This window comes from Siphateles boraxobius, unplaced genomic scaffold (genome assembly GCF_051911475.1).
Source record: "Siphateles boraxobius isolate OS27281-9 unplaced genomic scaffold, OSU_SipBor_1 118, whole genome shotgun sequence".
NCBI classification, from domain to species: Eukaryota; Metazoa; Chordata; class Actinopteri; order Cypriniformes; family Leuciscidae; genus Siphateles; species Siphateles boraxobius.
In genome coordinates, this window is record NW_027508720.1 from 1,060,868 (window position 1) to 1,086,493 (window position 25,626).

At 37.0% G+C, this 25,626-nt stretch overlaps 2 protein-coding genes and 1 long non-coding RNA gene across 5 annotated transcripts; 2 read left to right on the plus strand and 1 right to left on the minus strand.

Moving 5' to 3' along the window:
* The first annotated feature begins 1,745 nt into the window (after window positions 1–1,745).
* dnajc19 (DnaJ (Hsp40) homolog, subfamily C, member 19) lies at window positions 1,746–4,529 on the plus strand. Its single transcript, XM_077202341.1, has 6 exons — window positions 1,746–1,885; window positions 2,371–2,422; window positions 2,519–2,589; window positions 2,667–2,746; window positions 4,214–4,284; window positions 4,390–4,529. The coding sequence occupies exons 1-6, from the start codon at window positions 1,883–1,885 to the stop codon at window positions 4,458–4,460; spliced, it is 348 nt and encodes a 115-aa protein (XP_077058456.1). The 5' UTR covers window positions 1,746–1,882; the 3' UTR covers window positions 4,461–4,529.
* A 326-nt stretch (window positions 4,530–4,855) lies between these two features.
* On the plus strand, window positions 4,856–5,260 carry LOC143711062 (uncharacterized). The gene is made up of 2 exons (XR_013194733.1): window positions 4,856–4,934; window positions 5,008–5,260. It is a non-coding gene; the product is annotated as an uncharacterized LOC143711062 (long non-coding RNA).
* A 50-nt stretch (window positions 5,261–5,310) lies between these two features.
* fxr1 (FMR1 autosomal homolog 1) lies at window positions 5,311–24,207 on the minus strand. Of its 3 annotated transcripts, none has more exons than XR_013194731.1 (17): window positions 24,103–24,207; window positions 21,791–21,843; window positions 21,616–21,706; window positions 21,452–21,523; window positions 21,222–21,370; window positions 18,976–19,069; window positions 18,776–18,892; window positions 17,515–17,685; window positions 17,348–17,426; window positions 16,892–17,001; window positions 16,713–16,799; window positions 16,416–16,626; window positions 14,056–14,271; window positions 13,351–13,551; window positions 9,147–9,326; window positions 7,653–9,078; window positions 5,311–6,229 (listed from the first exon to the last, which is right to left on the minus strand). XR_013194731.1 is itself a non-coding variant. In XM_077202323.1 (17 exons), the coding sequence occupies exons 1-17, from the start codon at window positions 24,151–24,153 to the stop codon at window positions 6,119–6,121; spliced, it is 1,977 nt and encodes a 658-aa protein (XP_077058438.1). In that variant the 5' UTR covers window positions 24,154–24,207; the 3' UTR covers window positions 5,311–6,118. The 3 variants fall into 3 exon arrangements, 2 of the variants coding, with proteins under 2 accessions (XP_077058438.1, XP_077058443.1); XM_077202323.1 differs by having other exon boundaries at window positions 7,653–7,738; window positions 9,249–9,326; XM_077202328.1 differs by lacking the exon at window positions 9,147–9,326 and having other exon boundaries at window positions 7,653–7,738.
* Between the last annotated feature and the right edge of the window lie 1,419 nt (window positions 24,208–25,626).

Sequence of the window (25,626 nt, forward strand, 5' to 3'; positions counted from 1 at the left end):
TATTATTATTATATAAAAAATATTATTATTATTATTATTACATAAGCAGATTTCTACCCCAGATGTCATTATTGCAATGTAATTAAAAAGACATTCATTTTACTTTTTGTTTGTTAATGAAAACGTTTTCTTATTCCGATAATTGTCAATATTTTTCATTTCATTCTCGAGTAATAGTCAGTAATGTCTATATTATATTACACTACTAAATATACTATAATTACAAGATTTTCAAAACGTAAAGCAGAACAAATGCGCTCTAGCATTACGTATAGTTTTTAGTGACGTATACGAATGTATTACAGTTTTTTCAAATTGTTTAGACACTAAAAGTGGAACTCAAGGTTCACTCAGTGAAAGCATTCCCTCACACTGTAAAACACACTTTTTTGCAAAACTCTAAACACAGTTCTCTACATTAGACACATCACTGGAAACTAGCAGCTCTTTAGCTTCATTTGGGAAACACTGCCATTTAAATGCCACACTCATTTATCTATGACCTATACATACCTATGACCTATGATATATACATACAAACACACACACACACACAGACACACACACACACACACACACACACACACACACACACACACACACACACACACACACACACAGACACAATGTGCTTTAGAAATAAAGTTGACTTTATGACTTGGCTTGTATGCATATTTAGTGTGTGTTACATAAATATGTATATATGCATACATACAAGATACAATATAGATTGTTTCGCAGCAGCTTCACAATAGTAACAAATTAAATTTCTGCTGTAAAGAGGCTCTAACAAGACAATAGTGTCATTATTCAGCTCAAGTCAGTTCAGTATTGATTCAGTTCAGTTCCATAACTGTGTAACATTCATCAGTTGAGCACATACTGTATGTACAGTGTATTTGTGCATATACATGTACGTGTGACAAACGTCAGTACCACTACACACTGAACAAGCAAAAGACACAAGATAGTAGTGTTTTACATGTTTCACATCTGTGTGTAGTTTGGCGTGCAAGTGGCTAATCATTTGATGTTTGTGTGTAGTTACTTCGCAAAAATACAAGTTTTGGAAAAGTTTAAATAGTTTTGAATGAAGTGTTGGATTTTGCAAGAGATGTCTGATGTTTTGCATGTTGTGTGTGCGTTTGGTGGTTTTGTGTAGAGTTTCAAGAAATGGAGCCTTAGTTTCAGAAAGGGTGTGTTAGTTAATTTGAAAAAAACTGTAACACAATTATATTTTTGTTCTTTTTGAATTTCAGAAATGACAATAAAATATCCTTTGCGGTGTGTGTGTGTGTGTGTGTGTGTGTGTGTGTGCGTGTGTGTGTGTGTGTGTGTGTGTGTGTGTGTGTGTGTGTGTGTGTGTGTGTGTGTGTGTGTGTGTGTGTGTGTGTGCGCGTGTGTGGCTGTTAGTGTAGACACTGTCATCACTATTTGCACTATATAATGGGAATGGGATTTTTGTATAACAGTAATTAATATTTGAGAGTCTTGTGCCTTCAGATTTATTTTGGGTGAAATATGAGACTCATTTATACAAACAGAAACTTTTTGTTTGTTTTTCCGTTTTCAAATGACAGATACGGAAATAATCTCAGCTTGTCATTAATAAATACCATTAGGTAGTTATACTTTTTAATATTATGGTTACCTTCACGTTTCTGCACCCTACGAAACCAAGCATCTCAGCTCACTTGCCTTTGCCACTGACGTTTTACGACACAGGTTCACGCGTTGCGACATATTGGCTTGATTTGCGGAAGGTCGCTGTCTGAAGTTCAGAAGTCCCCATAACAACAACACATGAGCCTGACATTTAGCAGTCAGTTATGATTAAAGTTATAACTATAAGCGATCACAACACAGGGTCTTAGCAGAGAAAATGGCAAGTATTTCCTCCTTCACTTTAACCCTGGCGTCTGGCGTAATTCTGGAGCGTTTATCAAGTAATTTAATAGAAAAAGAAAGGTAGCATTAGCGCACTGCTAACTGATAATGACATTCAGTGCTGTTACTGACTGCCTGAGCAAATCATTCATGTTTATAGTTATTTGAAATAGAATTGCATTCAAGAAAGACCCGTATTTTCTTTGCTTTTTTAAACGTGGTATATGTTATATGTAAAACATGACATTTTTGCTGTCTGGTTGGAACAACCATATCTGGTGTGATATTGTCTGATACTGTAAATTGGTGAGATATGATTTATGATGCATGTAATCAATGTAGTGGATGAGAAATAATCTGTACATAAGGGATGTTTTTTTTTATGATTGACGGGTCTGATGTGTGGTTGTTGCACTGAATAATGCAAATTGCCTCTCAATTAATGCAAATTGCTCAATCAAGGGTTATTGTTTTGTGTTTTAGGCCAGTACCATGGTGGCCGTGGGCATTACCCTGGCAGCAGCAGGGTTTGCAGGTACGAAATATGACCAATTTACACAGGAACATTATACATTTACATATCTGTGCATTAATTAAGCCTGATTGTTTCCTATTTGGCCCACTTTCACAGGTCGCTATGCAATGCAAGCCATGAAACATATGGAGCCGCAAGTGAAACAAGCTCTGGAAGCATCCAAATCTGCAAGTTATATTTCTCACATTATGATCCATCCGTACTTTATCTCTGTGAACTCATGCATATTGTATATGTGTGACAGGCTTTCGGGAGCGGATACTACAGAGGCGGTTTTGAACCAAAGATGAACAGGAGAGAAGCTTCCCTTATTCTTGGCGTCAGGTAGTCTGTGTTTTCATAAACAGCATCATATTCATCAACGAGGAAAATCATATTATATACTACACCTGCTTGTTTTAAGTTTAGATATAGCCCGTGTTTATTTACACACAAAAAATCATACAAATATTTAAACATTTAAACCATGGTTATTTTAGTCAACTAAACCCATAAAAAAAATTGCTACTTGAAATAAAATGTTAACTAAAAATAAAATGTAAAAAACTTTTTTTTTAATTTAGTTAACTTTATGTTACTGAAATAACTAAAACTAAAATAGAAATTACTAAAAACTATATAGACGTATTTAAAAAAAAAAAACACACAGCAAAATCACTAATTAATACTTTAACTAAAAGTGAAGTGAAAACATATTTTTAAACATTTTCGTTTTTAATTCCAATAATTTTTATTATAGTTTATAGTTTTCTGCTCACTGCTTTCTACCCTGTTAATATGTACCTAGTGTCACGCAAATGTCCACCATGTTAGGCAAAACTTCAAGAGAAAACTATTCAAACTTTAAGATCAGCCGCTGGCCCTACAGATCTCTTGATTTTTTGTACTTTTGTTTTTTTTGCATTTTCAGTTTTTTCCTTACCAGTATTTTTTACTTTACATCTCCACTAGGGTCCACCCTGTTACACATCCATGTGGAATATATATATATATTACAGTGTAGTTGTTTTTACTAACGGTCACTCATTTGCGCTCAGATAATATCTACAACTGACAGAGTTACATTTTGAGTGCTGCTTCAACCATGTTATACCACATTTGAACGCAATTTTTGCATTATGCTGCACTGTTTTTCATTGTTTTTTTAATGTAATCATGCGCTACGCTGACCTGTACACACAAGCCCCATTCACATTAAGATTGATAACTATAACAATATATTTACGTCCACGTTAACATTCTGTTTTTTATAAGCACATGCTGCATTTGTCGTCTGCCACTTTAAATGCTTGGATGGAAGAAGGTGGATGGATTGTGATTGGCTGTCAGTGATTTTATCGTTTAATAGCAGGGAAAAAAAGAATTAGAACAATTATTATAACTTTATAGTTATAGCTAAGACCTGTTCACACCAAAAACGATAAAGATAACTACATTAGCGTCCAAAACACGATACCATTGTTTTATTATAAGCGCGCCAAAGTTTGATCTTCTGACGCTTTAAATGCTCACACTCTTTAAAGTGGGGCTGTCAATGTTTTTATAATTCATCAGCTGGGAAAAAAAACATTCGGAAAGTGATTCCAATGATATTGTCTCTGTCATTATGCTTATAGTTGTAGCGATGATTACTAAAACTTTAGTTAAACTTCTCATCCTTTGTGTGAACGGGCCTTTAACCTGCTTTCTGAGCCATAAACTTAATAGATGTTCATAAATGTAATTCAAATCATTTTAAGACAAAGTTTGACCCATGTGCATTGCTTAAGGTTTTCATTCTCTTTCCTTTAGTCCTACCGCTAACAAAACCAAGATCACACAGGCACACAGAAAACTGATGATTTTAAACCATCCTGACCGAGGTGAGACTTTCTCTAGAGATTCATATCTTCATCATAAAATAGAAAAGGCACCAAACTCTGCAGGATCTGAGTTCCCCTGAGCTGTCGCTGTTGTTTCTTCGGCAGGTGGATCCCCATATCTCGCCACAAAAATCAACGAGGCTAAAGATTTACTTGATGGACAAACAAAAAATTAGATCTTCTTCGAATGTTTGAACGAGCCACTTGAATTATTTCCTGATCATTAAACACCATGTTGTCATCTCCATCTGATCTCCTTTCTGAGCTGAATGTGGACCCAAATCAGATTTATTCCCTTTTGTTCAGGACAATGTGAACAGCAAGATCACATTTAATCTGAATTCAGTTAATGGCGGCCCACTAACATGTGTGTTTGACGTATGAAGCACGGCTCACACCAAGCAACTTTCTGTTGGTCAATCCATGTAACCAGCTTGAACCTGTGGTGAAATCACATTTAATCTGAATTCAGTTCTGATGTGGGCCACTTTCATCAGTGTGAACAGTCGAGTCAAAAGCTCAATTCGCCATCTTTTGTTCTGAAGTTTCAATGAGCAAATTGACAATCTATACAATACTGTACAGCATAACCGGTGTAGTCCGATTCATGAGCCAATGACTCTTATGAACCATTTCTTTAAAATTAATCAGTGTAGTCCAATTCATGAGCCATTGAATCCTATGAACCGATTCTTTTAAACTCTTGAGCTGACAAGTTCTCAGTCTGAGTCAACCTGTGTAAATACATATACACATTCAGAACGAAGTAAATGTAACAAATGATAAAAATAGTATTTTTTAAGTATAATTACGATTATTATGGGGTGTGGGTCCTCACCAATACTGAAAGAACCATCAATTGAACTGCTCAGAAAAAACTGGAAACGCTAAGTGGAATCAGAATCATTGTATATGATCCTCATCTCTGTTCCAATCAAATTTACAGCAGCTTAACACAAAATAAAAGTTGAAATATTCAGGAGCCTTTGTTGGAAAGGGAAAGAACAAAACAACAGATACACCAGCTTTGAAAGGTTGGCTGGAAGATCAAATGTTTATTTATGAACTACCTGCATACAAAACATATTGCACATCAAACAACCAGAATGATCTTTAAAAAAACCATAAAGACTAACGAACGTAGTTTACAGAACAGAACACCTGGAAATTGATCTTTCAGTAGTCCAAATTTGCAATCTGCGAGTGGAGAAGTTCTGACAGCTTAGTGTTAAAAACAACTGCCTAGTTAATTTTAAATACTGTACATTTTAAAATAAATAAACCCAAAAAAGTCTCCTTTAGCAAAACAGTCTCGGTTGCCAGCATTACAACCCAACAGGCAAAAGATGAAACCCAAATTCAATCGTTCAGGAAGTGTTTTACATACAGCATTTAAAATGGACAGAGTTAGCAGACCAGTTTCCAGACTAACATTATTCTAAAGGTCAAGAAATTACTATTCAGTGCAAAACATCCTTTTTCCCATAACCCCTCGCAAAGAAGTGGTTGCATATTAAAACGTAACAAAAAGCAGCTAAGGATGTCTGGGAGTCTTTCAGACAAGGTGTTTGTTTTCTGTTCGTTTTCTCTATAGCCAGCCAACATAATGTTGAAACTACGCTCTGAAGGCACAACATCTGATCAGGAACATACGTGTGACTTAGGTTTTTTTTTTTTTTTTGTCATCTCATTATCTTTTTTTTCCATTGTAATTATCCGTTCCATTGCGAAGGAACTGAAAAGTGCAATCGAGAATGTGGAAGTCCGTACATCTATCTTTGGCAAGCTTGTACAAGCACTATTGTAAAACTGTAAAGGTTTTGAGTTGCAGTGATTAGGAGAGTCCGTTGACGACGGCTTGGCTCTGATGATCGTCTGCTTTGGGGCCGTTGCTCACAGCTTCAGCTTCAGCGGGGCTGTGCTCCGATATCAACTCCACCTGAGCCTGAGGAGCACGGGACACCGATTACACAAATACACCAATGACTTACCAAGACTCTTCACAGTTGTTTGTGGCAATTAACAAACAAGGGTGCTCTTCGCAGTCGGGAAAAATTATAGAATTTTTATATAATTTGTCAATGTTTTATTTTTTAGTTTGATAATGTGTTTTTATTTATTTAATATTTATCTATTTACACTGTATTTATAATCCATTTATTCAGTTTTTGAGCACAGACTTGAAATGTGATGGACCTGATCGTAAATGTTGAATGCTTTACTGTACGTTCACACCGCCGCCGACTTGAGCGGCAAAGAAGCTCTGGACGCCCTGTCAAGGACGCTTGTCAAAAAGTACGGGGAAGCTTGTTGACGCTTTGGTCGCTCTGACGTAGCAGGGAGAAGAGAAGTGTCACAACATGAAATGTCACATGAGATTGGTGTTTTTGCATTCCACTTCACCGCTTTTCTATTTAAATATGTAAACACGCGCTAGACTGAGTGCTCGAGCTTTGTGTCTTTTGCCGCGTCTCGCGCATGTCACAGCGTTTTAAAAAAACGCGTCATTCAAGTTAAAATAAGTTCAACTTTAAGAACAAAAATGTAAACTATCCCAGCTATTTTATCCCATGCGATTATTAGCTTCTCCTCCATTTTATCTGAACTAATGTTTTGGTAGGAACGAAAGTTTACATCGTGTGTTTCTCCGGAATCAGCCAGCGCGGAGGACGTCTACATTCCGATTGGTTGCTGGCCGCTGAACCGCGTCATAGCTCATTACCATAAAGTTGAGCTACTTTCAACTTTCTGATTGACGCTCAAGACGCCCAAAACGCGTCGCCGATGGATTTGACGCTCCTTGCAGCTGAGAGAAGCCAGCTTCCATTGAAAATGAATGACTTCCGGTAGCTTTGGAAGCTCAAGTCGGTGGCGGTGTGAACGTACAGTGCTTTGGAGCACAGACTTCAGTTTGGTCTCTTTTCAAAGACGGCACTTGGCAGATTATTGCTTAAGAGACAAACGTTTTAAAAAGTTAACGTTTAGCTTTAGTTAACTATAATAACCCTGAACACATGATAATGTACTGCATGAAAAGTAAATAAATATTCCTTTCGAAATTGCTATGCACAAAAAAAAAAGATGAATAGTAAAATAGTAGTTAAATTGTAACTGTGTCATAATATTGCTCAAAATCCCTTAAAATAAGCAGAAAGAATTAAATATCCATTATCATCCAATATTAAAATGATAAATTCAATTATAAACAATGTTAATCATATTCAATCATATGTAACTAATAATATGACTAAATGCAATTTAGTCATTTATTAAATGCATTAATACCATTACGTATTAGATATAAATACTGTCCATCCCTATTCATCAATTGAAATCACAGATAGATATGAAAGAAGAAATCTAGTCACCATGTCCTTTTTGTTCTTCCTCAAGTCTCTTGGGTTTCTCTGTCTGCTTTGAGATTCAGCTCGTGATATGTAGTCAGCCACAGTAACTGCAAGAGATACGTCAATGATTTAATTCGCAAAAGATCTTTATGATTCTTAAATGAGGGTGGAACAGGTTTGTGCGAGGAAAAAGCCAAACGTTTAGTGCTGGAAATGTTCCTCTGGCGGAGCTCTCAAATCTCATTCGCCCTTCCAAATGGATGCGAATTTCAAGAAACCCTAAACTTCGATGTTAAACCTGATCAGATACGTGATGTGGCAAGTAGAGATTGGAGAGCTGTGGTGGAGAGGAAGATTCACTTTAACTGTATGGAAAAGGACAGCTTTTGGACTGAATCTTCTAGGTTGAGAAGGTAAAAGACAAACCTACATGCATTTACATCAACCATGCATATTAGGCCTAATACCTACACCTTTATAAACCAATGTTATTTGCAATTGTGTAACCAATGGATTTAAAAATTCTTGATAAAGATAATTTTTTTATGTTATTTCACGCAAACGTCTGAAAATACAAGAAAAACCTTAATTCAAGAAAAAACAATAGTTGTGATCTGGCATTTTGGATCATGTGATCTCTGGTTGAGTTTAAAGGCCGTTACCTGGTGTTTAGTCCCATGCAGTTTGTATTAGCACTGGCTTCAAAAGGAACCCAGTGTTAACTCACACCATTACCTGGCTGACCACAGTGTTAACTGGTACTGTTACCTGGCTGGAGCCCAGTGTTAACTGGTACTGTTACCTGGCTGGAGCCCAGTGTTAACTGGTACTGTTACTTGGCTGGAGCCCAGTGTTAATTGGTACTGTTACCTGGCTGAACACAGTGTTAACTTGTACTGTTACCTGGCTGGAGCCCAGTGTTAACTGGTACTGTTACTTGGCTGGAGCCCAGTGTTAACTTGTAATGTTACCTGGCTGGAGCCCAGTGTTAACTGGTACCATTATTTGGCTGGAGCCCAGTGTTAACTGGTACTGTTACCTGGGCTGGAGCCCAGTGTTAACTGGTACCATTATTTGGCTGGAGCCCAGTGTTAACTGGTACAGTTACTTGGCTGGAGCCCAGTGTTAACTGGTACTGTTACTTGGCTAGAGCCCAGTGTTAACTGGTACTGTTACCTGGCTGAATGCAGTGTTAACTCACACCATTACCTAGCTGTAGCCCAGTCTTAACTCACACCATTACCTGGCTGGAGCCCAGTGTTAACTCACACCATTACCTGGCTGGAGCCCAGTGTTAACTCACACCATTACCTGGCTGGAGCCCAGTGTTAACTCACACCATTACCTGGCTGGAGCCCAGTGTTAACTCACACCATTACCTGGCTGGAGCCCAGTGTTAACTCACACAATTACCTGGCTAGAGCCCAGTGTTAACTCACACCATTACCTGGCTAGAGCCCAGTGTTAACTTACACAATTACCTGGCTAGAGCCCAGTGTTAACTTACACCATTACCTGGCTAGAGCCCAGTGTTAACTTACACAATTACCTGGCTAGAGCCCAGTGTTAACTTACACCATTACCTGGCTGGAGCCCAGTATTAACTCACACCATTACCTGGCTGCCTCTCCTCAGGAGGGCGGAGACGACGCCGACGGCTACGGTTGCGCCGCTCTTGTTTAGCTTCAGCTTCATCTACAAAACATCGGTGCAAAACCTGACCTTCAATACTGACAGCCATTTTGGAAAAACGCAATTGAGGTGGTTGCAGTTTGTGGAATCTGTCTCAGTGTTATTAATTCCATAAAAACCATTTGAATTGGCAAACAATTCTTTTTTGCTAAAAAATGTGTGCATTAATTGGTCACACTTTAGATTAGAGTCCAATTCTCACCATTAACTAACTATGACTTTTGCTTCAAAATCCTAATTACTGCTTATTAATAGTTAGTAAGGTAGTTGTTAAGTTTAGGTATTGGGTGGATTAAGGGATGTAGTAGCCCTGAGTGATAAAACGTTATTGGTATTTATCGACGGTACACCATTGTGGGAAACAATATAAAAAATGTTCGATATAGTGCTCGATATTTTCATTAAAATGAGCGCGCATCCCCCGTGGATCTTGGCGGCCGTTCACATATTGCATCTAAAAACGTGTGTAAAGCACGGCTGTGCTGCTGTCTCCTTCTTTTCAAAGCGTGGCATCTGTCGTTGCTATGCAACCATGAACTGCGCTCTCCACATCATGTTGACTGAAGGTGCGTTCCATTCAACCGTAAGTGGACTGCGAAGTTAAAGATGGTGCGACCACTACAACGTTGCATCAAATGGCAAACGTAATGAAGCATAACGAAACTCGTTACCCATTATTTTGTGCTTCACGGACCGTTTATCAGTTTCGACCATCAATGTCAGTGCAGCGCGAGACGATTTTGATAAAGTGACAGTGTTACTACACAGCGATAAGAGATCCAGTAAAGAAAACATTTGAATTAGCCACTGAAGTAATAACATCGCTGCATGCATTCAAATTTCTCCATTATTAACCGTAGATCTCTATTAGATCAAACAGCGCTGACGTGGAAACCAGGAGAAACATTATACCATGAATGAACTAGTTATAGGCTTTAAGTCCACAGATCAGCAACATTCACCATGGATTTAATATAGTAACACTCACTGTAACCATGGAAGTTTGGCAGGAATAGTAAAATGCTTTCAAGTGCATGTCACATCTTTTTCCAGCACTTCAAAACTCAAATATTATCATATTTAAATGTTATTTTTAATGTGATGACCAAAACATTATTTCTTCATCCTTCAAAGACTACCCCCATTTATAAAACTAAAAGTTTCAAGATGTAGGAAAACTCACAATTATTTCAAAATAAGTTTTCTTTTAATAAATAAAAAAAAAAATTGTATTACAGATGTTGATCTACCTCAAAGTTGGCTTTTACACTGCACACATTTTGTAACATTTTATTTAAGTTCAAGAGTTTCTTTAACACTTTTTGTGATATTTTTGTTTACATTTTTTGTTTTTGACTGCTAAATCTAATATGATTTGTTGTTTGCCTTAATAATATGGATAATAAAAAACTGTCTTTAAAAAAAAAAGGTATATAAAAAATTTCAATAATATTTGGTACCGAACCTTATGAAACATTATATTGTGATAATTTTATTAGCTATATTGCACAGTCCTAGGATGTAGAATATGATCATGCCGAATAAGGCATTATTATGTGGTTTATAAGTACTAATAAACAGACAATACCCTAGTAATATGCATAATAAGCAAATAGTTAATAGTGAGAACTGGCACCAAAAGTAAAGTGTTACCCATTAATTGTATATAATATATATTCTGTCATAATAACAGTATAATACATAAAAAAATCTGTTAAATACTTATTTTAAAAAAAGTACTCTCATTTATTAGGCAAATAAACAAACACCTCTAAATATCTTTATTCACAAATAATAACCAAAAAATAAATAAATTTGTCCTTTGGCCTTGATAACAGCTTGCATTATTGCTACCATTGTTATGTACAGTAATTTTCCACAGTCTCTGTGGTTATTTACTTCCAAATAGTTGTTACTACAATACTATTTGTTCTCAAAGACTTGCTTTTGATTAAACTTTTGTGCGTTCTATCTTTGAATCCACTAAATCCCAAATTTGTTCGATAGGATTCAAGTCCAGACTTTGACTTGGCCAACTGAGACTAAAGAGCTTATACACTGGTCGATTAAACATTACAGAAATATAAAAACATGAATACTGTTAGTTTAAGGCAGCTGAGGCACAAACCTTACATTATAATAAATACTAATAAATGTGTTAAGCACAGTATATATATTTATTGTTGAATTTTACATTTAGGTATCAAATATTCAATAAAAATTCAATTAAATCCTAAATATAATGCAAATGATGATACATACAGTACTGTTCAAAATATTTTGGGTTTGTAAGAAGTCTGTTCTACTCACCAAAGCTAAATTTATTTGATAAAAAAATACAGTAAAAACATAAATATTGTGAAATATTATTACAATTCAAAATAATTTCCCTTTCAGTCGCTCACGTTCGACGTAGTCGACGTGTCGACTGATTGGGATCACGCTTAGGGAGCCTGTCATCTTCGAGTATTGTAAAAACAAGCCAATGCACATTGGCGTATGAGAATTGCATCACAAGCTTCGCACCGCAGCGCGTATATAAACATGGAAGTGGATGCACAAACCAGTTGTCTTTCGCTTTGGAGCCGATTGGTGTCGATGTCTCTGAAGAGTGTTGTACTATACAACAAGCGAGTGTGTCGGTGTTCTTCTGGATGACTCTCTCAGTGCTGGTGTTTCTACAGCACGAGTGCAGCGGTGATCGCGAGCTGCTGAGCTCAAAGTTGAACTACACGGGTGCGTTTGCGTCTCTCTCAAGATGCCATTCCATCCGTGCGTTTCTGGGTGCGGTAGGGCTCTGTCCCCCTCTGACGGTCACAATAGCTGCATCACGTGTTTGGGCTAACAGCACACTAAAGCAGCTCTTGTGGATGACTCATGTTCTCACTGAGGGAATATGACCATCTTGGTGTTGAGATTGAGACTCGCCTTTACGAGGGCATGGATGGCACTTTTGCCCTCTCACTACCCTCAACGGGGAAGCAGCGGAATGAGTTCCTCTTTAGCCGAACCCTGTCCATACATTTCGGCTACAGATGAGGCAGAGCGTCCAGGCCTTTCACTAGTATGCACTGGTGGAACCTGTGTTAGGCTGGGTCCATATGTTGTGATCCCTACGGCAATCCCATGTGTATTCTTCCCTTGGCAGAGCCCGCTCTGCCATCACTGACCGGTTGAGTCTCTCCCCATTACCCCATTATAGGCTGGAGCCACCCCAGTGACCTTCCATATGTTGTACTACCCAGTTGTCCACCCAGTCCATATTTGTATCCTCCACATGTTACCTCCCTACGGGCAGGATGTGGCTTCCACAGCATATTCCTTTCTATTGGAAGAGAACGCTTTCCCAGTGGTCTTGTGGTACAGTAGTGACTTCCCTGGCCTAAGCCCTGTCCCATCTACCCTCAAGTAATGCGGGGGGATCAGAAGGCTTTTGTCTAGGCACTGGAAGGTGGCAGCACTAGTGGCGTTTTAATTGGGATCCCAATCAGTCGACTACGTCGAACATGAGCGACTGAAAGGGAACATCTCGGTTACGTATGTAACCCTCGTTCCCTGAAGGAGGGAGTCCCGTCGCCACTATTGCTGGACCACCGCTGACTCCGGGCTCTGCTCGCCTCCTCAGTGAAAAACAACTGGTGCGTGCATCCACTTCCGTGTTTATACCCGCGCTGCAGGGCGAGGCGTGTGATACAATTCTCGCACGCCAATGTGCATTGGCTCGTTTTTACAATATTCGAAGATGACAGGCTCCCTAAGCGTGATCCTAATCAGTCGACTACGTCTCCGTTCCCTTTTTCATTTTACATATTGTAAAATATAATTTATTCCTGTGATCAAAGCTGAATTTTTAGCATCATTACTCCAGTCTTCAGTGTCACATGATCCTTCAGAAATCACAATAATATGATGATTTACTGCTCAAGAAACAGCAGCTCTAATCAATCGATAAAATGAAATCAACAGATGAATGGATTGTAAATCAACAGATTAATGTATCGTAAAGACCGATGCAGTAAATCCTTACCCAGGCCGTTCTCGCTGAGCGAGGTGTTGTCGGACTCGCTCATGCCGTCCATGACGGTGGTGTCCTCATCCGTGCGGCGGCGACGGGAGCGTCTGCGACGGTTAACACTCATCTGGGAGTCACTGCCATCTGTGTCTGCCGTCTGATCAGTCTCAGTGTTGTCCAACAGACTGTATGGGTTTCCATCGGGATCGTTCAGGACTGACATGAAAACACCAATACAAATATGTAATACTAATATAATAAAGTTTTATGCATTTATTTGATTACCACTATTCTTGGTAATAAGTTTGTAATAAATCACTAAACAGAGAATCCAGAGAAATTTAAAACAGACAACAGAGAATTTAGAAAAAAAAAAAACATTTCATTGGTAACTATTATTGCTAAAACTTGTTGTTGTTTTTTTTTTAATAAAATTAAATGATTAGACATGATGTTTAATACTTAAAATTTTAATAAACCATTCAAATAAAAATCCATAAAAATAAAAATAAAGAATTTGGGAACAAAATAAAAATGGATTTCATAGGGCCCTAAAAAGCATCTAAGGCTAAATTTAAATTACAAAAATACAAATATAATATCAATACAATAAAACCAAGCAAACAAACACAACAAGTCATATTATACAATTTTCTTTTTTAATTTGCGTGCTGGTGAATAAGAAGCGTTCAGCTTTAATGTGTGCGGGCTGGAGTGTACCAGAGCTGATGGAGTTGGACGCTCCCCGTCCCGATCCGCGGCCTCTGCCTGCAGGTCCTCCTCGTGCTCTGCCCCGACCCTCTCCCGGCCTCCTCCTGCTGTCTCTCTGCTGTCTGGGGTTACGCTCGGGCTCCTCTCCCGCCAGGGACCAGTCGCTCAGCTCCTCCTTACGCTCAGAGTCAGTCTCAGAAGCGTACGAGTGCTCAGAGTTAGTGCCTGAAAGTGATGAAAACGTGAGAGTGTTAGCCGCCGACTACAACGCACTGGATCCTTCACTGGAAACTAGGGCTGGGTAAAAAATATCGATTTCTCGATTTTAATCGATTCTCATTTTTACGAACCGATATCGATTCTTAAATCCCAAGAATCGATTAGGCTAGTCATCCTGTAATTTTTTATTTTCTTCAATATTTAATGCATGTTTGAATAAATCTGGCAAGCTTTTATGACAGCCACCATTTAAATGTTTATGTTTCGTATAACTTTATTATTAGAAAAATAAATAAAAGTGTAATTTAAGTGTTTATATAAAAATCAGTAAATCTTTACCTTCAATATTAGGCTCTAGTAGGCTAATGAAACTATTTTAATTTTAAATTTTAATGATACAACTGACTCCTATAGTTTACAGCATTGGTTAAGAGATTTGTTTTCCTAGAGAAAATTTGCCATGTATTGTACCTGATATCCAAAATAATCAATATTGAATCGAATCGAAATAAAATCTAATTGCAAGCTTGTGAATCGAAATCGAATCGAATTGTGAAATTTGTGTCAATACCCAGCCCTACTGGAAACCCAAAGTAACGTTTACTAATTGAATTCTTGCACCCGGGAATAATAAAAGTCGACACTAGGCTTGTTACGATAGTCGGTGTTGACGGTGTTACCGGTGTTCAGAAGCAACACCAGTTGCATCACTTGCCAACCGCGGTACTGCACCCCACCGTCGATTTGAATTTTTTATTTTTTATAAAATCATTTAATCAGTTAGAGAACAGACACCACAATTATAAAACTGAACGTTTCTGCTTAATAAATCGTGAGCTGAACAAGAGTCGTAGTAAAGATCAGCAGCAGGAGCCAGATTTCATTAATCATGAGAGCGAGGAGCTGACGATGATGGTGGAATATCTGGTGTCAAACGTAAAATGTAAAAATGTACAAACAAAATGTAAACAAAATGTAAAAACGCCTATTTAAGAGTTTGTTATTGTACTGTTTTGTTGTTGTGCTTTTCATTAATAATAATAGGCTAATGAACTCACCATTCAAGCAATCAGCCACCACATTGGCGCTAATTTAAAAGCGAAACTAAAATGCACACAGTCATTGGGCGAAACTTAAAGCGAAACTAAAATGCACACGTCATTGGGCGTGGAGCGAGCAGAACAGCGGCGGGGTTTTTAAAACACTAATGTTAAAGTAAAAGGCAAAAACACATTTTCAAATCGCCTATAAAAAGCTGGTGCGTAAGTTTGCATTTTACTTTCACTTTTAAATTAACGTCATTTCACCCTTCGCAAGGAGTTTGATTTACAGGCGTTCTGACCAATCATAATTCGCCATATTTGTCCGACAAAGTAGTCAGGAGAGTTAGAAGATTAAAGTCGATGGATTGGAATTTGAATAACGGTGTGTACTTATGTCTTTCCGCGGTTAAAACAACAGTTCTTCTGATGTTCATTCATGTTTATTTGATGCTATATATTAACCAAGGAAAAGATGATGAGCAGCTTTAACAGAGGCAATCTGTCACGACACATTAAAGAGCCACAAAACAGTAGGCCTATTTAAGGTTTAATTTTCTTTGACTGACCCAATTTGAAAGTTGAATTGCATGTATAAAATGAAGTTAAGGAACAACCTCGATCCATCAGGAAACGCCACATAGGTCGCTGCATTTCACTGCGCTTCATGAAGAGTTTTTCTTTAGCACGAAGAAGCCGTTCGCCGGAGATGTGTTAAAAGATAGCGGAGTGCATTCATGATTATTAGGCTGCCGGTATAATAATCATCCTGGCACCGGGTCTGGGTGAGTTATTTACTCTCTTACGTTTGTGACACTTTAAGACCAGCCGCTTCTGCAAATGACGCGAATCTGACATGCCATTTTCTCACAAATCTTTACTTTATTTAAGACTTTATTTGACTAATTTAAGACTGCTCTTATGAGGACACTTAACAAAACTGACATTTTGGCATAATTTGTGTGTGTAATTGGTCGTTGAACCCCGAACGAGAACTCTATACTGACGCGCGTCTTTCTGTGGGTCGTGTATGTGTGCGTCACATAGGCAGGACTTAGACAGAGCAGTCTCTTTTGTCTTGCCTAAAAGCTTTTAAGACCGAAGCCCTACCGTAGCCAGACGTGTATCCAGGCCCCCGGCGTCCGCGGCCCCTGCCGGAGTAGGAGCGATTGACGTGCAGGGTGGTGTTAGTTGTGCTCTCTTCAGTGGCGTAGCCCTTGTCCTTATCGCCGGGCCGGTTTGGGCCAGGCCTGTGACCCATCCCAATCTGACGCAACTGCTCGTCGATCTGCAGTCGCTCCAGTCGCAGCTGCTCCACCTCCTGCACAACACAAACCAGCGCTTGAGCTCCTCAAACACCAGAGGCCTTTCGTCAACACCCCTGCTGCGTGCATCTCTCATACTCACGTTCAGGTAAGCAATGTGGTATTCCAGTAGAACCTGCACATTGCTGATACTCTCCTTCGTTCCAACAAATGTAAATGGCACCATTCCCTATTTAATGAAATTATAAAAATGCATTAGCATTATCGTATATATATCCATTCATCTGTCTTGCTTTTTTGTGCTACTCTCGGGTGTCTTACTTCCTGTCGGGGGAGTTTGTTGTCATTGTCGCCTTCGATGCGCACTCTCACCACACCGGATTTATCGACAATCTCCTGGATGACCTTGCCATTTTTCCCAATAACCTTCCCTACAAAGGGAAAATGCATGTGAAAATGATGCCAACACAATTTTGATGGTTACATACAATATGACATTATTAAATATTTACCCTATTTACTTTCCTACAACTGAGTGACATCTCTCAAAAAACATGCAAGTTTTCTTGCCAAACTACTGCATTTCCCAAAGAAACGTTGCGTTTGCTCGAACACAAAAATATAGAAATATAATTTTTCCTCCAATCTAATTTTTTTAATCTTAATTTTTTATTTCAACAATGTCCATTAAGGGGCTCTGTAAAAAATTCCTGTAGCACACTCAGTTGTTACTGTTAACTAAGACGAAACTATTTTAAAAATTGTTTACCAACATACCAACAAGATTGCGAGGAATCTGCACCGAATCTTCCAGAAACTCTAGATAATTTCTTGCTTTCTGAACCGCCTCTGTACTCTGTAAAGAAAGAATTTAAAAAATGCACCGTATCCATTACAAGGAGCCTGTTTGATGAAACGACGCCGTGGCTAGAAAGCGGACGCACCTCTCCGTAGACCCTGAAGGTTCGAGTCTCCTCATCCAGCTCGATGGCGGTCACTCCCGGCACCTTTCTGGCCTGCTGAATGTTGCTGCCGTGGCTGCCGATGGCGAGACCTATGAGGTCTTCTCTCACGGTGAACTCCTCTTGAAACGCTGAGGCCAACTGCTTTGTACTCTACATGTACACAGACACATGCTCATGTTCACTGGGGCTTAAACATTAGAAATTGTAAATCAAAGTTCATTTTAGAGGTACACACTGCAAGGTTATTAACGTTCACTAAAACAAATTCTTGTAACTTGAATTTGAAAAACTACTCTTGTTACATGAAAAAAACTATTTAAACTTTCGATTAGTACTAACATTAACTTTTTGAGTTGAGTACTGCAGGGTTACAATAGTTAACCAAAACTAAAACCATTAAAAACATCACTTAAAATAAAATATGAAAAAAAAAACTTACTTTAGCTGCATAATCAACATTTCTTATTTTTATTTGTTTAAACTTTACGTTAAACGTTCGTTTAAAACTAACATAACTTTTTGAGTTGAACAATGCAGGGTTATTATCGTTCATTAAAACAAAATATAAAAACTATTTTAGTTACTTAAACTATAAAAAACCCTTAAACTTTTTCTTTTAACCGTTGACAAAGCAACATTTATCATTTTCGTTTAGCTTAACTTTTGTTTGGTACCAACATAACATTTGAGTTGCATATTGCAGGGTTAATATTGTTAACTAAAACCACGTTCAACTTTAGTTTAGTACTAATATGATTTTTTGAGTGTTGTATATTGCATAGTAACTTAAGGGTTATTATCATTAACTAAAACAAAAACAAATCATAAATTATTTGAAATGAAATAAAATATTTGGGGGAAAAAACTAACTTATTTTATTTTAGCTGCCAAAGTAACATTATTTTCTGTTTTTCGTTTAGTTTAAATAAGTTTAACTTTCGTTTAGTACTAAGATTACTAAAACTAATAAATATTTAAAAAATTATAAATCTATATAAAATAAAATAATTTAAATGAAAAAACATACAAAATAACTCAAACTTAAAATTAAAGAGAAAACTGAAACAAAAATCTAATTTAAAATACAGTAGTATGTCGTGTCAATGACACTAAAATAACACTGGCACACTGTTTATTCATATATTTTGGATTTACATTTTGCACAGGGTTAAGTGCGGTGGGAAAAGCCCCACATTAATGATCAAGGAAAATATATTGTGGCACACGAGAGCTGATGTACCTCAAGATGTTTGGTGGCCTCCTCGTTCCTGGACATGAGCATGAGTTTTGTGCGGATGCTCCGTAGATGCATGTCACTCAGCAGGGAGACGCGCTTGACGGTGGCTTCGCTCATGGACTAGTGGTGTGCAGAGAACCTGGATTAAGCTTTCGTCATAATCAAACACACTTACAGAAGTGCAATGGTAAACTGGGACTCACCAGCACAATCAGTTCACTTTGCTCCGGGCTGTAAACAATCCGAATGGCTCCAACCGCCTTTTTGAAATCCTTGTGGGCTTGTTCGCTCTCACATCTAACATGAGCAATGAAGAAATGAGTTCATGGTTTTAACCAATATTGTTGCATTAGCACAGATGAACTATAATATATGTGCAGGTCACATTTTGTCCCAAAATCAAAGGAGAAAATTAATTCTGCTTAAAGAAACAGAAGACTTCACACTGTTTTGCATTGCAATATAATTATATTAAGCACATTTCACACCCAAATTGTCATTAAACTATTTTTTTGTTTCATTCATTACTTTAATGCATCAAAATGATTTGCTTTTGAGTTTGTTTGAATATTGTTTGGAATTCTCATTCTCGATGGTGATCCTATGGAAGCTTGTTTCCGTCAAGGAATAAAAAATAAAAACGTAATTGCAACTTTTTATCTCGCCTTTCTGACTTTTTTTCACAGAATTGCGAGAAATAAACTCGCAATTGCAAAATAAAAGTCAGAACTGTGAGCTGACTTTTTTCTTAGAACTGCTAGTTTATAATTATATTTAAAAAAACTTAGTTAAGAATACAGTTCTTAACTCTTTAGTTAGTTAAAATCTGTTACGAGATATAAACTCAAATCTGCAGAAAAAAAATCTGTTACGAGATATAAACTCAAATTTGAGAAAAAAAATCAGAGTTAAGAGATATAAACTCGCAATTGCAAGGAAAATGTCATTTATGAGATATAAACTCGTAATTTCGAAAGACTTGTAAAGTCATTTTTCAAGCCAAATTCTCTCAAACATTTCTGAGAAAAAAAGTCAGATTTGTAAGATAAAATGTCGCAATTACCTTTTCTATATCTATATGCTGTATTTATATATTTTTTTTCAACGTTTTGCCTTTATTGGACAGGACTGTAAAAGAAGCAACAGGAAACAATGGGAGAGAATCGGAAAATATTTTGCTGCCCAAAAGGTTATGGCTCATTTTCATTTCAATTGAAGCGAGAGGGAAATATGTTACGAAAACGTCACAAAAAAAATTATACTTCAACAAAAAAAAATTCTTTTTACAATTGATGATCCAATTCTTATGATTAAATGCCTGAAATGAGTATTATAGGCAAAAAAATTAGCATGGATATGGATTTATTTACAGTAATTTTTGCCTGTTTCTGTTTAATAAACATCCCAGCATGCACCACATTAGGGGTGTTGAAATTAATCGTTTCTACGATGCATCGCGATGCAGACGAGGACGATTCGGTTATCGGTTCAGTAATAGACCATAACCGGTTAAAATGTACTGACGCTTTTCTGACGTCATTTGTCACGTATGTGCTTTGTCGTGATACCATACACTGGCAGAGGGAGGCGAGATGTGTGCGCATAATTAAAATGCTCCAGCTACTTTAAAAGCCTACATCTGGACACATTTCGGCTTTTATGAACAACCTGGTAAGCACGACCTGGAGAAGACACGCGCTGTGTGCGCTCATGTCACGCACAAATAGAATAAGCAGGAGGTAATAGCTATATTAACTTAATAAACAATGTTAGCCGTGTTCACCCCGAGCTGTTACGCCTGGCAGAGCCGGACTGCTTTAGAGTAAGAGAATGAGCTTCAACGTCACCCGAATCCGCAGCCAAAACAAATAATCCAGCCGCCTCAATATTGTTCTCTGATTTAAGTATTTGCTGCCAGCCGATGGTGAAATTACAATTATTCTGTGTTGTTACGGGTGATTATAAATGATCGTCATCTTCAACAGTGAACTCTCGACGGTTGATGCACGCGCCTTTAATGGTGACATATACACTAATGAACGAGCGCTGCTTTTAAATAAACATCTCTTTAAAACAAAATTGATTTGATAAAATTTTATTTTCTTAATGGCATAAACAGGCCTTTGAAATTCAAACTGGAATGTCACTGTTTCTGTCACTGGGACTTCCCGAACAGACGAACGCACACGCACGGATCACTTTTAAAGTAAATTTGAAAATTGGGGACGCGGTGCATCGAAATGCATTGTGACACCGAATTGAACTGAATCGATGACATGATAATCGTAACCGAACCGAACCGTGAGACCAGTGTAGGTTCACAGCCCTACACCACATAAAGTATAATTTGTGTAACATTTTTCAGTTAGCACAAAACGTTGGTGTCTTAATTATTACTGTATTCTACACATTAGAATAATAGTGGAGGTTGTGTCCAAACAGTACTCACGCTGCACTGAGATCCTCTGGCACAGGAACAGAGCACTTGAAGAACGTGTTCTCCGTCACAGCTTTATTACGGTTGACTGGGCGGAGACGTTCAAACGTTACTATCTCGTTGTATGTGGCGTCACATGCGGCGTACTCGATCACGTAGAACTGCAGGAAACAAAAGTGAAAGTAAACTCAGAGATCTTCAGGAGAAAGAGAAAGTTAACTGAGCGAGTCATATGTACTCACATCTCCTTTCATCATGCGCACTTTAGCCAGCCACCAGCCGCAGGGCTCCTGTTCATTCGCTCGGGAGAAAATCTGAACAGCAGAAGTTAAGAGTTTGTTAAGAGTTTATGGAGATTCTGGCTGTGAAATACAGTGCAATACTAATAATAAACATATCTACTCACCTCCACTTCTTCTCCTTCAATGATCTCCTTCTTGCCATCAGCAGGAGGTAACCGCACATCACTGAAGGGGACTTGTCTTTCAGGTTGCCAGCTGAGAAAATCATTTTCATATAATTATGTTCATCTCATATTTCTCTCATATTTTCATGATTGTGAACTATTAGCTTCTACTCACTTATTTTCAAACGAAACGGAGAGAGAGTCGTCGTGAACATCTTTGACAAAGCCCTGGAATAATATTTATTATTTATTAAAATAAATGTAAACAAGTAAATACAATTATAAAAAATAATTACACACACACACACAAAAAAAAAGTGTGAGTGAGAATTCACTAATGCTACTATACAAGTTGTAAAGGTTTGTGCTGCCCAAAACAGTTATTATCCTTAACTAAAACTAGAATTATAAAAACATTCTCTTTATTGAAATAAAGTTATTGAAATAAAATAAAATAAAAATATTAGACAAAAACATTTAACAAAAAAAATAAATGTTGCCTCGGAAACTAACTTTAAGCACTAAAACTGATACAATACTAATATAATTAAACTTAGATAGAAATTTAAAAATATTTCTCTTAAGTTTAACAAAAACACACTAAAACTAAAATAAACTAGGCCTATATTTTATACTATAATTACTGGAAATAAATAAACTAAAACAAAAACTGAATTATAACTTTGTCAACTTTAGCCAGCATAATAAAAATAAATTAAATCTAAATAGAAATTTTTTATTTGAATATCCTGTTGCACTCAGTGTTATACTAAAAATATTAAAATAGCTATCGGTAATTGAAATAACGGTGAAATATAAGATGACAAACTTAAATGAAAATTAAAAATGTTGTCTTGGCAACTAACAGAAACAAGTTACTAAAATAAAAATATATATATATATATATATATTTCAAAATAATAATAAAAACATCCACATTATTAAAACAAATAAAAACTAAAATAGTAAATAAATAATAAAAAAAATAGCACTGGCCTAAAAGTTATGAGATAAAAGAATAAGCACCAACAGAATAAATGTAAGAAATAAACAATTTATAAAATACAAACACTTTAGAAGACTTAAACTAAATAAAATACTTTCTAATTATGTTTTACCAGCTGTATTAACAGGAAAAAAACAAAGTACGACACAAGAATTACACTGTTATAATGAATCTAATGAAAAACTAATGACTACGTCAGAGAGCTTGTTTACATGAAGTGTGTGTATACGCTCACAATGCGCTTTGTTTTAATAAATAGTATTTTAATTAATAAAACATTTAAATATGTTACGAAAAAGGGGCGTTGTTTTGTTTAATATGTAGGTAGTACCAATCATAAGGTGTGATCAATCAAATATAAAATTAAATTGATATTATATAAAAACAAACTGTTAGGCTACTTCATTACTTAAGATCAACTAACTGCTCGGCACTGCCTCTCAATGGCAACTGGCTCCAAAATGGAAGTCAGTATCTCTTAAACCTCATCTCAAAATAGACGGGTGTTAAAATATCTGGATGACAGCTGGCGATGGAAACCCGACAGCTGACATGCTCTGAGATAAAGCAGAGCAAAATCACTGAGGGATGAGATGGAGACAGAATAATAACTTCAACTACACCTCCCAAATGGGACTTACACCATGTGTTTATTAATACTTTACATACTAATACACATACTAATGTTTAATAGGACTGTACAAAGACGACTCAAACTAATAGATTTCTTTGAATTTTCTTGACACAATCAAATCATCTGGTCGAAGAACACAAGCTGCTTTTATGATTTGATCATGTCTGACCACACCTTAAATATGAATATGAGCTTCCTGGCATTTTTTTTTTATCTTGACTAAACCTACATTTGCGAAACGTAAATCACACTTGTTCAAATAAACAGTTTTACTTGCATTATAAATGGATCTTGACGGTTAAGTTAATAGGTTGTGTGCTTCAACACAATAACAGTGAAACTAACGAACATGACCGATTGCAGGTTTGATGAACAGCAATGACCAATTACTGACTTTTATATTGGTATTTAGATAGTATTCTTTTTTTTATCTAAGCATTTGTTATGGTTCAATTAATATAAATCGTTAAAAGACGACATAATCGAACGCCTGACTATATAATGTTCAACAACAGATAGCAGAAAAACAAAGTGAAATCAAAAGTCAGTTATTCCAGCCTTAAAGCTCAGTTTGTCCTAATGTAAACTTCTTTAGTATGTAGTTGAGGTTAAATAAAACTTAGCATTACATGGTGTAATATTTTGATTATTTAAATATCCTCGCGCGCCTGCTAACCGGCTAACGGCTAACAGACACTGAGTACAGTACGTTACTATTTACACGCGTTGAAATTACACGATACAGTTCGTTTTTCAATATTTTATTGAAGGTTTTACCATCCATACTATCTTAAGAGGCAAATACGAGCGTGATTTAGAAGATAATGAAGTAAAATAAGGTATTTACCTTATAATAAGCTCCATTGGAGCCACGGACCTCCACCGTCAATTCCTCCATGTTGAGCGCGAAGAGGATGCTGGGTAAAGTTCCCGAACTCTACAGGGCTCAGCAGTGAACCCTGAGGAACTCCTTCATACTACATACAGCATTTCAACCATAGATAAGGAATTATAAATACTCGTGTATTTAAACAGTACTTAACTTTTTTGTAATGTTTGAATACTCAAGTATAGATTGTTTACTTTTCTTTTTTTTTTTACTTTTACAACATTACACAAATAAGAAAAAATAAGATCTCTTAAATTCACCATGAAATCAAAATTGACAATTTTTTTTTATGGAATATTGAAGTATTATAAATGATTTATACATGCACTTCATTATTTTTTTCATTAATGTGCTCTCATAATCTTTAATTAAAACAACTTCCCTTCCCTCCCTCTTGAAGCGACATCTCTTCTCTTCTAAATTGATGAGGTGTTTACTGGCGCAAGGGCGGGGCAACCCATCAATCACTTGAGATCCACCAAAAGCAAATCAAAACCAATTCCTGATGGGCAAAATCCAGTCCTAGACATTTTTTTTTCATGGTTGAGGAACCATTTAACTCGGATGCATAGGTGCCCTTTTAATGTTTCTGCCAATGGATGACCCCTCCATAAATTGTTGCGAGTCACTCTCGCTGATTTAATTGAGTTAATTGCTTAATATGCCTGTAACGGCACATAAAAACAATCCAAAGACCGCTAAGGAGCTGAGTGGAGGAATGACTTCTGTAACACGTTTATCCTTGACAGTTGAATGTTGTTTTATTTGTACAGGTTTGCAGGGTCAACAAAATATATGTGCTCCAGCACTTACCCCCATTCTTCCATATGAACACACACACAGACACACAACAGGTGTTTTAACCCCACTTAAGTAATGACACTCCCATTATCATTTGGTCACATGACTTTCCCATTACATGGCTCCTACATTGCCATTTATCAAAAAAAAAAAAAAAAAAAACACAAGCATTCATGTCAGGTTCTTATGTTTTAACACTAGATATAATGGTAGAATTGGGTGTATTACTAACCCCTGGGACCCGATCTCAGATCCACCAATCAGAGAGGTTTCCGAATCTCAATTATTTTTTTTATTGTTGATTGTTTGACTGTTTCTTCCCTCAAAGTCTGCATGAAACAGCCAATGGCTTGGATGTTGTGAAAAGGTAAAGTTATAAGAAGTTATAATCATGTAATTGACTTGTGGTTGCTAATGTGTTCTCATGTTTTTTAGAGTATTTCTATGCAGTAGCTAGGGTGCTCTGGGTGGTTGCCAGGATGTTGCTAAGCAGTTGCTACACTATTTACAAAAGTTAGAGTTGCTAACGTTTTTACATTGTTGCAATTGCTAGGGTGATATCAGCTTTTTATTGCATTTTTTTGCAGTTACTAGACTGTTAAGGGTGATTCCTAGGGTAAAGTTTTCTCAAAGTTTTTTAGAGCATTGTTATGCAGTTGCTAGGGTGTTCTTGGTAGTTCC